The sequence below is a fragment of the Orycteropus afer genome, unplaced genomic scaffold, assembly GCF_000298275.1.
Source record: "Orycteropus afer afer isolate SDZICR_OR568_19922 unplaced genomic scaffold, OryAfe1.0 scaffold00014, whole genome shotgun sequence".
Lineage (NCBI taxonomy): Eukaryota > Metazoa > Chordata > Mammalia > Tubulidentata > Orycteropodidae > Orycteropus > Orycteropus afer.
In genome coordinates this window covers 19,328,795-19,345,695 of record NW_006921601.1, presented here as the reverse complement: position 1 = coordinate 19,345,695, position 16,901 = coordinate 19,328,795, and the positions used below count along the sequence as shown (strand labels likewise).

At 42.5% G+C, this 16,901-nt stretch overlaps 1 protein-coding gene across 1 annotated transcript in view; it reads right to left on the bottom strand.

Moving 5' to 3' along the window:
- The window catches only part of NAV2 (neuron navigator 2), a 494,616-nt gene that overhangs the window by 132,355 nt on the left and 345,360 nt on the right, over positions 1 to 16,901 (bottom strand). The window contains exon 11 of the mRNA XM_007955845.2: positions 14,902 to 15,024. Coding sequence (XP_007954036.1) covers positions 14,902 to 15,024 — 123 coding nt within the window. The remainder of the gene's footprint in view (positions 1 to 14,901; positions 15,025 to 16,901) is intronic.

Sequence of the window (16,901 nt, the reverse complement as noted above, 5' to 3'; positions counted from 1 at the left end):
AACATTTTGGCATAAAAACACAGCTAGGCTGCTCTTTAAAGGTGACAAAGAATATTGAACAAAACAAAAAGAAAAAGCACAAACAGATGATGAGGTAAATGGACATAATTTGACACTTGGGTAATGTTTCTAAAGGATCTCTCAAATTATCACTGACAGAAAAAGAACCTTCTGCTTCTGTGTTTTATTACAATAAGAGCAGATTTTCAATGTAGGACCCTACTTAACCCCCAGGTGTTATGGATTGAATTGTTTCCCCAAAATTATGTGTTGTAAATCCCTGTATCTGTGGTTATAATCCCATTTCAGAATGGGTTTCCTCTGTTATGTTAATGCACAGGATTGCTGTAGGGTGTATCTTAATTCAATCTCTTAATTAATACAAAGGAGACTAAACAAACAAGAGAAGCAGAGATGGGGGAAGAGAGATGCCAAGCCACATGAAGAGTGCCAAGGAGCAGAAACTCAAAAGAGACAAAGACCTTCCTCCAGAACTGAGAAAACCTTCCCCTGGAACTGGCACTCTGAATTCAGACTTCAAGCCTCCTGAACTGTGAGAAAACAAATTTGTTTGTTAAAGTCACCCACTTGGGCTACTTCTGTTATAGCAGTGCTAGATAACTAATACCAGGGATGCTGCTAATTCTCCCTGCTCCCACTTGGCAAAACTATCTACAGCACCTAACATATCATGGTACAATGACTTATTTAGGTCTCACTCCCCTCTACTTGATTATAAGCTTCTTGAGAACAGAGATTGGGTCCAATTCATCTTTGGATCTTTAAGGCCTGGGTAATAGGCTTGAAACATAATAGCTACTCATTGTCATTGTTGTTGCTGTTAACCACCACTGAGTCAGCCCTCACTGTGCTCCACTGAAACCTGACCAGCATCACAGCAACACACAAGCCTCCTCCTGCACAGCTTAGATCTCCCTCACGGAAGGTGAGAATCCAACCACTGCACCACCAGTCACTGTCTGGCAGGAGCTCAGTAAATACTCAACAATCATCAATATGTTCTATAAGCTGTCCCATCACAAAACATAGTCACAAACATTTTGTTGAGATGCAACTGACCCACAGCACTGGTTAAAATTCCTTAACCAATTCAGCCCTCATGTTCCTGACCTACCAAAAAAACAATTATACCTGCTCACTGTGAAAGAGCTCCAAATGCAAAGTGCTTTGCATAGGAAAGGCTTATAGAGGAGATGCAGGCCTAATTCCATCTTGTCATTTACTCTTAACTGCTGACAGTTCTCGGAAATCATATGAGCAGCCTTGCTCTAGAAAACTTATGCTGAAAATCCCAACTACTTGCCAAAGTTAAATGTCAGCCAATTGAATATAAAAGAAGAGTCTATTTTTAAAGACCTGTGTTTTTTCCAGTAACTGCTTAGCATATAGCCAATCCAGAGAACCCACATGTATGCTTTGTACCAATCCCTTCCAGTCCCCTGCTTCAAGATATCCTACTTCCCACTTCCCTAAATCACTGAGCATCAATTAAAAAAAAAAAAAAAAAATGGTACGGTAAGTTCCTGATTTCACTGTATAAATGTCTCTGTACACCTTTAGTTCTTCAGAACGCTTGGTTTCATTGTGCAGCCTGAGTGTATCTCTAGTTCAAATTGTATTCAAGGCTTCAATAAACCTCTTTGCTTTTATTTTAACAGAGTACATATTCTCATACTTAGACGTCACTCTCTCCCAAACTGAAGAATTAGTAGAGACCATGTAGTCAGACTGTGTGGCATACCGCCTGGCATCTGCTACAAATATGATAAATAGTTGATGAACTGCATGATCAGAGTTGGTTAGATAGCATCACCTATGATAGTCATAAGTGCAAGGACCCCTGGTGGTGCAATGGTTAAATGCTCAGTTACTAAATGAAATGTTGGCGGTTTGAACACACCAGCGGCTCTCCAGGAGAGAAGACCTGGTGATCTGCTCCCGTAAAAGTTAAAGCCTAGGAACCCCTGGGGGCAGTTCTACTCTGCCCTATAGGGTCGCTAAGAGTCAGAATCCATTCGATGGCATACTACAACAGCCATAGGCGATTTACCATTTTCTGTTCTCTTTACAGGTACACGGTAGGATTGCATTTCCCTTCACCTTTGCATTTAACTGTAGCTTCCTTTGACTTGTGAGTGTAAGTTACAAGGATCACCTCCAGGCAGAAGCTTTGGGAGGCAGTGTGCAGTTCACCATGTTCTCTCCTTGCCCTGAGGCTTGTCGATGCTCTCAGTGGTGGACCCTGTGGCTTCTTGGGTCCCAGAGCGAGAATGTTACACAGCACAGCCTCCCACTGACCAGACAGTATGGGTGGGATCTTGGAGTTGTTTGTTATGCACATAACCCAGCCTATCCTGACTGACACAAAGACTTTCCCAGGGACCTGGATTAAAACACATAAAGTTAATTTCTGCCAAGGGCACACATGTAGTTAGATTCTGACTTGGAGGTGGGGCCTATGCTTCATGTTGCTGATAAAGTAAGTACAGGAAAACATGCTCCCTTTGGGTTTTTCTTTTTGGGCCTCTCATTCTTGCTTTCACACTGCTCAATGTCTTTTCATCCACACTTTGAACAACCATTATGTCTACAAATTAGCGTTAAACAACTGTTGAAAAGGGAGAAAATGTACTTTGGAGCAGTAATCATGCTCAGACTGGGCCCTCCTTCCACTCCCAGTGCCCACACACATACTCGAGCTCTGCTTCTGCTATAGTGTAACTTGGGACAAAGCTATGAAGTTAGGCAATGTTAGGGAGTGGATTCTCATGGGGGCCACCATACTGGTTTTTTTTCCCCCAAGTGAAAACACTACATGCCTGTGAAGCAATCCTCTACAGAATATTCTCTCTCTCCTCTTTACAGCCCCCTGGGAGAATTCCTTTGTGGCTTAAGGTGCAGATGGTTTGCTTCCTGTCAGCACCACCCCCTCTATTCAACACAGGTGGCCCCTGCCCACTGATCCCACAAGCAGCAGCTCTGATTTTAAAAAGCAGCCGTGGCACCAGCATAAAAGAGGACCTTGGGAAAGGCCAATGGAGTAATTATTAGCCTGATACCCAGGAAACAGAGATTTGCCCCTAAGGCTCCTTTTATGAGGTTTAAAATGAAAGTGACTTTCACTCTCTCCTACTTTGTCTTTCCCTGCTACATACAGGCAGGAGAAGAAAAAGGGGAAGGGATGGAAAGGAAACTGGATAAAGATCATTAAGAAAATGGGTATAACCCTTTAAAAGCAGGAAGACTAAGAAAAAGCTCAGGAGGAGTCATGGATATGACAGGCAAAAGCAGAAGGAGGAAAGAAGAGAGGAAACGGGTCTGCAGTGAGAGTGAGAGAGAGAGAGAGAGAGAGAGAGAGAGAGAGATCAGTGGGTGGATCCAAGCATGGGAAGGTGAAAACAACAGTATGGGAAAAGTCGGGAAGGGAGGAGGAAAAACCAAGCAAAGTTCCTTTTCGCTTGGGCTGCTAGGAAGTTGTCTTGGTTTCTTAGTGCTCCTGCCTAAGGCATTTGACTGCTAACCAGAAGGTTGGCGGTTCAAACCCACCAGCCACTCCTCAGAAGGTAGGATGGGCAATCTACTTCTGCAGTGATACTGCCTCGGAAACCCGCGGAGGGGTCACCGTGAGTCAGATCTGACTTGATGGCAGTGAGTTTGGTTTTTTGAACGAAGAGAAATTTATTTTCTCATAGTTAGAAGGCTGGTGGCATAGTGCCTAAGGCATATGACTGCTAACCAGAAGGCTGGCAGTTCAAACCCACCAGCCACTCCTTGGAAGGTAGATTGGTCAATATACTTCCGTAGTGATACTACCTTGGAAACCCAAGGAAGGGTCACTATGAGTTGGAATGAACTTGAAGGCAAAGAGAGGGTCCAGGAGAAGGCTCTCTTGCCAGCTCCTTGTCTTTTTGGCTTTTGTTCCTAGATTCCATAGAGATCTTCACATGGCCTGGCAGCTATCTTCTCCCATCTGTGTCTGATCTCCTCCTTTTATATTGCAAAAGTCATTGGCTTAAGATACATCTTACACTTATATGGCCTCATTAACAAAACAAAGAATACCCCATTCCCAAATGGGATTACAGGCACAGGTAGTTGTGGTGGTTGGTCTTGTGTGCCACAGTTGTTGTTGTTATATGCCGTCCAGTCGGCCCGACTCATAGCGACCCCTCCTTGGGTTTCCGAGGCAGTATCACTACGGAAGTAGGATTGCCCAACCTTCCTTCCAAGGAGTGGCTGGTGGGTTTGAACTGCCAGCCTTCTGGTTAGCAGTCATAGTGCCTAAAGAGTCAACCCCAACTCAGTGACCCTATAAGACAGAGTAGAACTGCCCCATACAGTTTCTTAGGTTGTAATCTTTATGAGAGCAGATTGCCCTATCTTTTCTCCTGCAGGGCTGCTGGTTGGGTATGAACCACTGATTTTTGATTAGCAGCCAACTGTTTAACCATTGCATTGCCAGAACTTCTTCGCCACAGATATAGGGGTTAGGATTTACAATATATATTTTGGGGAGACACAATTCAGCCCATAACAGAAGTTCAATACTTAATTATCATTCAAATATGCAACCATGTAGGACCTGATGGTTACAGTATCTGTGGTCTCTATTTTCTCTCTTTTCTACATGTCATATTCTAACTAACATGCCCCCCTGGTCATAATGCTTCATTCCTTTAATTGACATTCATTCTTCTTGTGTATGTAATTACTGTAAGCTTTAATAGAAAGAAGAGGGACTTAATTAGTAGTTAATTAATTAAATACACAAGAAAGGAGTTGCAGAGAGGTAGAGCCCAGATGCCCTGAATAGTATGTAGGACTGAGGAATAAATGGAGTATTTACCTTTGTTGGGCACTTTAAAAGCCAGTCTCATCACCTTTACCTTGTTTGATCCTCCCAGCAGTCCTGTGAGATAGGTATGAATACTGTCCTCATCTTAGAGAGACAAAAAGATAACCAACCAAAGCTCAGGGGAGTGAAGCAACTTGCCTAAAAGAATGAGGAATGAAACCAGGGTTTCATCATAGCAAATCCACCTGTACTCTACTGATGCCTTTTGAAATATAACTGAGATGGTCTTTATCAGTGCTATCCAAAAGAATTTTTGGTGATCATGGACATGCTCTATGCCAGCACCATCCAAAGGGGTCACCACTAGCCACATGTGACTTCTGAACACTTGAAATGGTGACTGAGAAGCTGAACTTTTTATTTTTAGTTCATTTTCATTCCTTTTTGTATTTAAATACCCACATCTCTCTAGTGGCTATCATATTGGGTAGTACAGGTCTATATTCTCTCACACTTGCACCACATGGAGGTAGAGGAAATAAGGTTGAAATGAATTCTGGCAGCTAGAGGGAATGGGGAATAAAAGAAGGGGAAATCCTTATTGCTTTATTTGGTGATGGTGGGAAGATGAACTGACATATACAATAGACACGGGGGGTGGGGGGAGGAGGCTTTTTTGGGAGGCCTCAATGAATGCAGCATGCAGACCCCAAATTCTGGTTAGAGGACCTCCAACTAAAGCCTCAGGGTACATACAGTAGTCCTCCAAGACGAGAATAGAGAATTTTTTGAATGGCTTATCATCTCTGCAGATTCGGTGGCTCTGGATTTCCTACATCACTAAAGGGGCATCAGCTCTAGCTTGGTATCTTGCAGCTGTGGACTTTTCCCCCAGTTAGCAACCCAAGAGGTCAGAATTCACACACAGCATCCCTCCTCCAAGCTTTCAAGGAGGCCAAGGAGTGAACGGCTCCAGTTTTATATTAGACAGGGCATATTCCTTGTACCCTGAGATCACTGATGGAAAAAGGGGTGAGGGCCCACTCAGTGTGTCCACATGCAGAAAGTTTAAGATTGGGATCACCATAGATGTTCCTGGACAGAGTGGGAGAAAAGCACAGAACAAAACTCAAAATCATAAAAAAGAGCAGATTTACTGTCTGATAGACACTGGTGGAACCCAGTCTAAGGGTACGCTTAGACACCCTTCAAGCCTGGAACTGAACCCAACTCAGTGTTCACCTTTTAGCCACACAAACCTATAAAGTGAACAGTAACGCATGTGAGGAACGGACTCCTCAGAACAATCAACCATTGGAGACTAAAAGGGCAGCATTTGCCCAAAAACGAAGTGCAGAAAGCAGGAAGGGTAGGAAAGAGGGGCAAATGGAAACAGGGAAGCCAAAGAGGAAGTTGGAAGAGTGCTGTTACAATGAAGGGCTTGTGACTAATGTCAGGAAACAAAATGTATATAAATTGTTCAATGGAAAACTAATTTGCTGTGTAAACTTTCACCCAAACATCAATAAAATGTTAAAAACAAAAAACAAAACTTTGGGATTGAGGGAGACTGGTCAAAGGAATCTTTCCCCTTAATGCAAATTGCTTTGCATTGCTCCAAGACTGGGATCACCTTGCTAGCAGCCCTCTGGGCATTTCTTACTTTTTCAGTGACTAGGGGTGGTAGTGCCTAAGGCATTTGACTGCTAACCAGAAGGCTGGTGGTTCAAACCCACCAGCCACTCCTTGGAAGGAAGATTGGGCAATCTACTTCCATAGTGATACCGCCTCAGAAACCCAAGGGGGGGTCGCTATGAGTCGGATCCTACTCAATGGCAGGGGCTCATCTCCTTCAATGCCAATGGTTCTTAATCATATGGCACCTCCTGAAATGGATGAACATGACCAATTCTTTTGGGGACACTAATTCTGTGTATTCCTTCCATCACCTTTTGATGTTTCCTGCATCAGTCAATATTTTGCCATAAACCAAAAACCCAAACTCACTGTTGTTGAGTCAGATCTGAATCACAGCGACCCCTCCTTGGGTTTCTGAGGTGGTATCACTACAGAAGTAGATTGCCCAATCTTCCTTGCCCATGGAGTTTTTCAATATTGCAACTCAAGGCTTGAATTTTTTCTTCAGTTCTTTCAGCTTGAGAAATGTTGAGTGGATTCCTCCCTTTTGGTTTTCTAACTTTAGGTCTTTGCACATTTCATTATAATAATTGACTTTGTCTTCTTGAGCTGCTCTTTGAAATCTTCTGTTCAGTTCTTTTATCTTGTCATTTCTTCCATTTGCTTTAGCTACTCTCCGTTCAAGAACAAGTTTCAGAGTCTCTTCTGACATCCATTTTTGTCTTTTCTTCCTTTCTTGTCTTAAGCTTCAACTTGAACTTGCATATGAGCAGTTCCTAGTTTGTTTTGGCTGAAGATACTGAGTTTCTCCATCCCTCTTTCCACAGACACAGTCGATCTCATTCCTGTGTATTCTATCTGGCAAAGTCCATGTGTATAGCCACCATTTATGTTGTTGAAAAAGGGTACTTGCAATGAGTAAGTTGTTGGTCTTGCAAAATTTTGTCATGCACTCTCTGGCATCATTTCTATCATCAAGGCCATATTTTCCAACTACCGGTGATTCTTCTTTGTTTCCAATTTTTGCATTACAATCCAATGAAAGTAGCCATCAAGAAATCAGATGTTGTATTGTACTGGGCAAATCTGCTGTAAAAAACCTCTTTCAAGTGCTGAACAGCAAAGATGTCTCTTTGAAGACTAAGGTGTGCCTAACCCAAGCCATGGTATTTTCAATTGCATTTTCACATATGCATGTGAAAGCTGGACAATGAGTAAGGAAGACCAAAGAAGAGTTGATGTTTTTGAGTTGTTGTGTTGGTGAAGAATATTGAGAGTACCATGGACTTACAGAAGAACTAACAAATCTGTCCTGGAAGATTTGCAGCTGGAATGCTCCTTAGAAGTGAGAATGGCCAGGCTTAGTCTCATCTACTTTGTTCGTGTTGTCAGAATGGACCATTCCCTGGAGAAGGATATCATGCTTAGTAAAGTGGAGGGTCAGTGAAAAAGGGGAAGGCTCTCAATGAGATGGATTGACACAGTGGCTGCAACAATGGGCTCAGGCCTGGAACTGGTATAGCAAGGATTGTGAGGCTGGCTGACTCAATGGCACCTAAAAACACCACCAAGGAGCTCATTGAAAGAGATGACACCAAGATAAGGACACGGAATGGAACACATTCAACACCAAGGGCTCTTCCTTGAAGAGGCAGTGTGTTAGGGGGTTAGAGCATTTGAGGGTAAGGGAGAACTCACTTTGAATCCCAACTTGGAAACTTGTTGGCTGTGTATCCTTAGAAAAATGTCCTGACCCTCTTGGAGCACTGTTTGTTAAACTAGGATAATGCCTCTTCTCAAAGGGTCCAGGTCAGGAATAAATGAGATAGTGCTTACAAGGTGCTTGGCAGTTTCTGAGTTTCTATCAGAAAATGGCAACCATAATTGTTTTTTATTATGTTCCGAAAAACGTTGCATTAGTTTTCTGTTGCTGTCATAACAAATGACCACAGACTTATGGATAAAAACAACAAAAATTTATTCTCTCACAGTTGTGTGAGTTAGAAGCATAATGCAAATCTCACTCTGCTTAAGTCAAGGTGCTGGCAGGGCTAACTTCCTTTCTGGAAGCTCTAGAAGAGAATCTACTTTCTTGCCTTTTCTACTTTCTGGAGGCCATATGCATTCCTTGTCTTATGGCCTTCTTCCTCTATCTGCAAAACAGCAATGGCAGGCAAGGCCTTTCACATCACATCATGTCACTCTCCAGACTCTTCTATCTTCTCTTCCACTTTTAAGGACCTTGTATGATTATACACAGGGGGCCTGGTGATGCAGTGGTTAAGCACTCAGTTGCTAACCAAAAGGTCAGCAGTTCAAGCCCAACATCTGTTTTGGGTGAAAAAGATGTGGCAATTTGCTTCCATAACGATATCACATCCTTAATCTGATGGAGCAGTTCTACTTTGTCTTATAGGGTTGCTATAAATTGTAATTGACTCAATGACAGTGGGTTTGGAGTTTTTTGTGATTATACTGGTTCCACTTGGATAATCCAGGACAATCTCCCTATTTCAAAGTCTTTGGATTAGCAACCTTAATTCCATCTACAATTTTAATTCCTTCTTGCCATGGAAGGTAACATATTCATCGATTAGGACACAGGCAGATTCAGAGATTAGAATGTGAACCTCTTTAAACAAGTTGCTATAGAGCCAATTCCAATTCATGGTGACCTCCCTCCTGTGTGTCAGAGTAGAACTGTGTATCATAGGGTTTCAAATGGATGATTTCTCAAAAGTAGATTGCCAGCCTCATACAGAGCAAAGAAGAATGAAGAAAAGCAAAGATGCATGGAAACAATTAGTCCAAGGGACTGGTAGACCATGTGATCCTCAGTCTATATGACCATGAGATCAGAAGAACTAGATGGTGCCTGGCTACCATTGTCAACCACTGGGAGGGAGATCACTACAGGAGGTCCTGGATAAAGTGGGAGAAAAATGTGGAACAAAACTCAAAATCCTTAAAAAAAGAAAAAAGACCAGGTTTGCTGGTCTGATAAGAGCCTGGTGAAACCCCTGAGACTATGGCCCTTAGTTACCCTTCAGGTCTGGAACTGAACTCCCCTGTGGCTTCCAGCCAAACAATACACAGGCATATGGGGTGAACATTTACATCAGGTAGATATATTCCTTGGAGTGATAAATTGTGGGAGAACAGAAAGGCAGTGTTTGCATAGGGAGACAGCTGGGGGTGGGGGTGGGGGTGCATGGGAGGGAAGGACAAAGGGAAGAGGTAACTACAGGGAAGAAGTGGGAAGAGAGCTGTTACATTTTGGGGAATTGCAGTCAATGTCATGAAACAAAATGTGTATGAACTGCTGTATGGAAAATGAATTTGCTCTGTAAACTTTCACCCAAATCACACACACAAAGGTCGATTGACTGACCTTTCATCCAATGTGCCCCGGGTTAACCTTTCATTTAGTAACCCAGTGCATTAACTGTTAACATCACCCAGAGACTCTGTGGACATCTTTGAGGACCATTATTTTACATACTGCAGGCTTGGAGCAAAGGGAGAGGGGAAGAAGTCTCTTCCCATGTCTTCTGTGGACCCCAGTAGGGGGTATGTCTAAGAAATGACTGGCTTGGGGACGTCCAAGCATCAAGGGCTCCCCACAAAGTCCATCTGCTGGTTGGGGACCTCTGGCCTGGACAAAAGCTCTTCCTTCTAGGTCGGGCTTGACTGAATGTACTGCTCAGTGCCAGGAGAGCTGCTTTGTTCCACACAAATCACAAAGCTAAGTGGTGCCCTGGGCTCTCGGAGCCCTTGTGACATCTTGGCCAGGGAGGAGGGTTCAGCTTGGCAGTCTGGCCAAATACCAGGTTGCATAGTTACGTCCTCACTCTGTGGGACTCACCCGGAGCATGGCCTCCCATTTCAAGCTGAAATCAGGACGGCTCTGAGCATCAGGGCCAGGGCTCCAAAGACAGACAGCAGAGTCTCAAAAGTGACTCTAAATTGTTACTTAAAGAGGCAGTTTCTGTAACTAAAATATTCATAATTTGGAAGTAATGATAAACTTGTAACAAGAAGAAAAATTGTTTCTCTTTCCTGCTTGGCTTCTTGGCACAATGCTGGAGGGTAATTTTCATTTTGTTCGAGTCTCAGGTTGATTTTTTACCCCTTTTTTTTCTTTTTTTTTTGCCTTTGGAAGCAATCAAGTAATATGGTGTTATCATCTAAATTAATAAAAGCCACTGGAGGAATGCTATTCAACCATAAAGGGATACAAAGATCTGATACGTGCTACGACGTGGATAAACCTGATAACATTATGCTAAGTGAAGTCAGACACAAAAGGACAAATATTATATGATCCTATTTTTATGAACTATCTAGAAACAGCAAATGTATATCTACTATAAGTGGCTATCAGGGGCTGGGGTAGATGGTGGTTTATTGCTTCATAGGTACAGAGTTTCTGTTTGGGGTGACGAAAAACTTTTAGAAGTACTGTATTTTCCACATATAACATGCCCAGCGTTCATAGGAGACTAACATGTCAGGGGTTGCATGGTGTGAAAAACCGTGTAATTCAAGAGCCATTTGCATAAAAATGCGGTAGACATTGGTGATGCCTACACAGCATGCTGACTGTAATTAATGTCACTGAAAGGTATACTTAAAAATGGTAAAAATAGTACATTTTATTTATATATATATATATATATTTTACTATATATAAAAAAAAAAAATAAAAGCCACTGGGTTTAATATGCATTCTGAATGGTTTACAAGAAAGTTACCATGTAATTCCAAAGTCCTCCCTCCTCCTGACCCATGCATGTGGAGCCTGATTTCTGTCCAGTGTGCACTTTGTGACACTTAGAGCTGCCACTGAGGGGGAACATCTATTGCTCAGCCCACTGTCTGCCAAGGCACAAAGGTAATGATGGGAAGGTCCCTTTGGAGGGACAAAGGAAGACTTAGAGGAAGAGACTTTCCCAGAGCTGTGCTTCAACTTTGCTGTAGTTCAAGGACTTTTGATGGGTTCTGTGGGGACAGCAGTGCACGCAGGGACCAGTGGGAATTCAATAATCCATCAGACTGTCTGCTAGTCCGGTGTCTTGGCCCTCCACGTCACAGCTCTCCCTCCTGCCAGGCTGCCTGTTCAGAGACTTCGATGACAAAACTCCTTTGATTTGCCTGTTATCTGGGGCCTCTGACTTATAACAAGCCATTTCCATTTGTCCCTTTTGATCCTCCTTTCTCAGCTGGCTGGCTCTAGTTTGCTGGAGTAGCCACTGATCACTATCAGGAAAAAACTAGAGCCTAGGGTGGCAACCCTGAAGAGTGACAGGAGATCAAGGGCAGGCTTGCATTCTGCATTGACTATCTGCATTTATTATTTCTCAAAAGACAGCTGGTGACATACAAGACTTACAAAATGACAAGGTCTCTATCTCCCAGGCCCCTAAGGTACACGTTCCTATCAGTTACTTTTAATAAACCTAAAGATACCCCGGCTACATCCTGTTGCAAACAGGCAAGGTCTGCCTGGTAGGTCAGGGCCCTTTAAGGCTTTACCCCAGAATAGCTGCTCTCTGGTGTTGCACTGCTGTGGTTAATGATTTTCCTATTCATGCAGTGATCTGCCTTTCCTATGCCAGCCTTCCCCAAGGCTGAGGTCTAATCAGATCTAATCCCTCCTTACTTTTCCCAGTTCCTCTGTGGAGCTCGCATAGTCTATTGCTTGTTTGTGAATCCTTAAAAGGATTCAGTCATCTTTTCAAAAAGGACTTTCTGAAAACTTACTCTGAGACTTTCTTGTTTCAGTTAAAAGGGAAGAATTCTGGGAAGGTGCTAGATTTGCTACTGTTTTTCCCTTGTCCAATTTCAATTGTTTAAAGACTATATTTCCCATTTCAGAAACCAAGAACAATTATTACCCAAATTTCAGCTATTTGCATACTACCTTTAAAAAAAAAAAAATCTGCATACCACCTGTGCTACTTGTTCCTTGATATGTCACATTAAGTTGACTCAAGCCTACTCCATCTTCACCCTAAGCAATATTTGTAAACTCATGGGTTTGATGTGTTAGTCACAGGATTTCTAAGGTCTCAAAATTAAAGAGCAGCTGTTAAAAATGTATATTTCCTTGTGTACCACCTAAAATTATCTCCACACCACAAATGGTGCTAGCCTCCCACTTTGGAAACATTCATTTGGAGGAGAGTTTTTATAACAGTAACACGAAGAGCTACATAGAAATAAATCCACTACTATTTCACCTTCGCCAAAGAGAAAGGATTACGATTATCTGTTAAGAATAATTTTGGAGATTAAAGAAAGATAGCATATTCCAGAAAAATGCAAAGTATCTCACTACCTACAGGTCAGAATTCATATAAAATAGCAAAAATTTTATAATCATCATTAAAACCTATTTTTTAAAAGCCATCCTATTTAAAGAAATAAACAAAAACCCTTTGAGTTCTTTCTTTAAAACTTGGTCAGTTACCCATTCAGTCTTCAATAAATTATCATGTCTGAGCCTTCCAGCCTGGGGAGAACAGAAGACATTGTTGTCCATCTGGTTCAACCACATAGCCTGAACTAGAACAACATAACAAATGCTATCCATGTTTCCAACCCCATCCACAAATCCTCCATCTCCAAAAACAGAAATAAGCTCAGCTGTGATCTATAATAATTCCATTAACCCTGTCATGAAGCAGGGTTAATGGAATTATGATACTGCCTAGTGTAATTATTACATTAATTAAACTGCCTAGTACATATCCTTCTTCTGCTGCAAAGGGAAATGTATCTTGTAAGGTCTGAATTTATCCTAATAAAACTTACTAACCAATGAGGGACATGCTTACCAGAGAACACAAATAAACCAATAAATTGGCAAATTGTGGAATCTCCAGTGGAGGCGTTGCAACAACTGTTTTTTTCTAGTAAGATTTACTATAAAGATACTAGCTTCAAAGAGATTTTGCAAAAGCAGTTCTCAAACGGTTCATCTTGCTATGGAGTTTGCAAACCAACACTTTCTTTTATTAATTACAGGAAAACAGCAGACTAGAGCTAGCATGCTAGTGGAAGCCTTTTGTCATCCCTGATGTAAAATCTCAGCACCCTGAAAACTAGGGGGACTTTGAGAGGCTATGTTGAAGTTAATGGCAGAGCCAGGGCCAGAAGCCAAGTTCCTGGTAACTAGTTCAGTGCTCTGCACCTTCCCAAGCTTCCCAGCCTCCTTGGAGAGAACGTGAAGATTCCGTTTCAGCAATTTCAATGTTAACTATCTGCCTTTTCAGTGGTGTTGCTCTATGTTTCTCAAGCCAGAGAACTACAGAAGTTGATTAGCGCTTTGTAAAAATGATATCCTGCTAAGAGTAGTAAGAAGCTATATTTGTGCTACTATCTTGTGTTCTGACATATGGGGGTTTATTAGGTGCCATTGAGTCAATTTTTGACTGAGTGCAACCCCATGTGACAGAGTAGAACTGCCCCATAGGATTTTCTTGGCTGTAATTTTTACAAGAGCAGATTGCCAGGTTTTTCTCCTGCAGAACCACTGGGTAGGTCTGAACTGCCAAGCTTTTGGTTAGCAGCTGAGACCTTAATTGTTGTGCCACCAGGGCTCCTTACATGGTGTTTAGCACCCAAAAAGCATATGGTCATTTTGAACCACTCACATCTAAATTCCATGTTTTGTCTTATCAGCCCAGATATGTTAAGAGGTCAAGTAAGTCAGAATGTCTTGAACAGTCAGATCAATAAAGGGTACTGAAATCTAGAAAGAGATCATGTTAAATCTGGAAGGTACCTTGGAAATCATACAATCCAAATCCCTCTCTGAACACATTGCTCAAGGTCATACTACTGGCTTGTGTAAAAGTAACGAGTGGAAACTTGCAACAAATATTCCTCTTTGTCATAGCGTTTTCTGAAGATCTTCTTTGACAGTGGTAGCAATAAAGGCTGATCAACTCCTATCATGCCAATGCTTCAGCATGTGGTATATAAGTTGATAACCTTATTCTTTGCCTCCTATTACCAGGTAACAGGAGACTTACAGTGAAGCCTACTCTGCTAAGGCCAAGAGAGCTTCTTTCTGTACATAGACTCATGCATCACCAGGGACTCTGTTCCAAGGTGCAATACCTAGAAAGCTGGCTAATGAGAAAGGAAGTAAAGCAGATTCCCTGAGGCCTGCTGAACCGACAAAGATGCAGTAGGAACAGCCAAAACAACAAAAAAGTACCCACGACTCCACTACCTGTGATCTCTGTTAGAAGCGCCGCTCTACACAAAAGCAGATTTGAAGACCCCTTGGCAACCCTCTCCCACCCACTGTGCCAGACACTCCAGGCAGGTATGCTTTGAGGCCTCCCAACCTCTCAAAGAGACTGAGTTAAGGAAGTGTCCATCCACTCTCTCACCTCCTGCATTTCTCAGTACATCCCCAAGCGGAGCACCCCTACCTGTCAGCATCTCCGAGGCCCAGGGAGGTATTTCGTTGCAGAGTTTCCCGCACCACAGCCATCCCATCAGGGAGCCGGTTCAGGCGACGGGTGTAGAGGCCAAGTCCACCATCCGTCATATACCTTTAAAAGGAGAAAAAGATGATGTAACACATGGTCAAAATCCTGTGTGGTCTTGTCATTCACATCCAGAAGCCTGTATGGCTGTCTTGTGCTCTAAGGGGAAGGCACTAAGGATTCCCTGAAGCTCTGCAGCTGATCAAAGCCCCAGGTTAGCTCAGCACTGATTTAACCTAAGGGATCACCAGCCTGCTAGGAAAAAAAAAACTCGGCTTAATTAACCCAGGCTCACAGGAATCTATGAAGCAGAAGGGAACTAGTGAATAAAATTAACTGTCAGATGTATTTGTGACTTCTTTTTCAATGTTAGCAATTATATAAGCAGGTGTTTTACCTAAGTAATATAAATGGAGCTGACAAGTCATTAGCCAATCAGAGAGAAAGATACTACAGAAAGTGTAGCAGAGAAAGCTGGCAAGCTTTTAAGAGGGGCACAAGGAAAGGTATAGAGAACTGAAGAACTACCTTGGTGTCCTGGCCCCACCACTCCACCTGTGCCAGTCTCCTCTCTGGGTCCTGCTTTTTTTTTTTTCTAAACTATAGCAATACCAGGGCCATTCTGACCTGCATGATAAGGTGGGCATGAGAATGTAGTGAGATGAGGGATATGAGAGTGCTCTGCTACTTGTTTCACTGCTATTCAAGGGTTTCACTGGCCAATTTTTTAGGAAGTAGATGGCCCTGTCCTTCTTCCAACCCAGTAGTACCTAACAACCTAACAACTGCTACTTGTAAAAGACCAAAACCAAACTTACTAACATTGAGTTGATTCCAACTCATAGCAACCCCCATTGGATTTCCAAGGTGAAAAATCTTTATGAAAGTAGATTGCCCATTTCCTTCTGTGGCGCAGATGGTGATTTGAACTGTCAGCTTTCTGGCTAGCAGTCAAATGCCTTAGGCACTATGGCACCCAGAGCTCCACGGTATCACCAAGAGATCTGAAAATCAGTGCTGCTCAGGGGAGGAAAGACCCCTGGAACTTTCTATATAGATGGTCGACTGGCCACCAACTTGAGCAGTTCCTGAGAGTTTAGCCAAGATGGGAAGCAGTCAGAACCAAAGTAGCTGGGCCTCATATCCACATTACCCACTTCACAGCACCCCACGGTTATGTCATTACCTTCACCTTCAGAGAATAGGAAGGCAAAACAAAACTCAGATCCCTTAATCTCTGCATGGGTCCCAGTATATTAACCTGTAAGATGTGTAAAAATGCATATGTTTTGCATTTCAAGTTACGTAACAGGTAGTAAGAAGACCACTGAAACAATTATTAAATATTAATAATTAAGCTGAGTTTTTTTTTCCTAGCAGGCTGGTGATTCCTTAGGTTAAATCAGTGCTGAGCTAGTTTTGGGCTTTGATTAGCTGCAGAGCTTTAGGGAATCCTTAAGATTCAGTTCTTCACTTCTTGAAACAGAGTTAGCTGAACCATATCATTGACTTTTGCTGCCTTTGGCCTTTCAGCTTTCGCATGTGTGGGGGTAGATGGAGAGGGTTCCTCATCCTTGGATTTCTTCTACCTCTAGCTTGGGACCACCCTGGGATAAAGTCTAATAGGAACAGAGTTAGGAGATGCTGTGGAGTTTGCCCAGAACCAGTTAAGTTCATGTCAGAGATAGAGAAAAAAGTCAAAGAAGTTCGCACAAGATCTACCTCACATGAGAAGCAGCTCGTGTGAGCCAAAGGAACTTTCCCTTAGTATAGTGCTATGGATTGAACTGTGTCCCCTCAAAATATGTCATAATCTCTTTTGGGAAAGGATTTTCTCTGTTATGTTAATTAGAAAGTATTAGTGTAAGTTGTATCTTAAATCAATCTCTTTTAATATATAAAAAAGCAAATCAAGCAAGCAAACAGAGGTAAAGATACGTGCC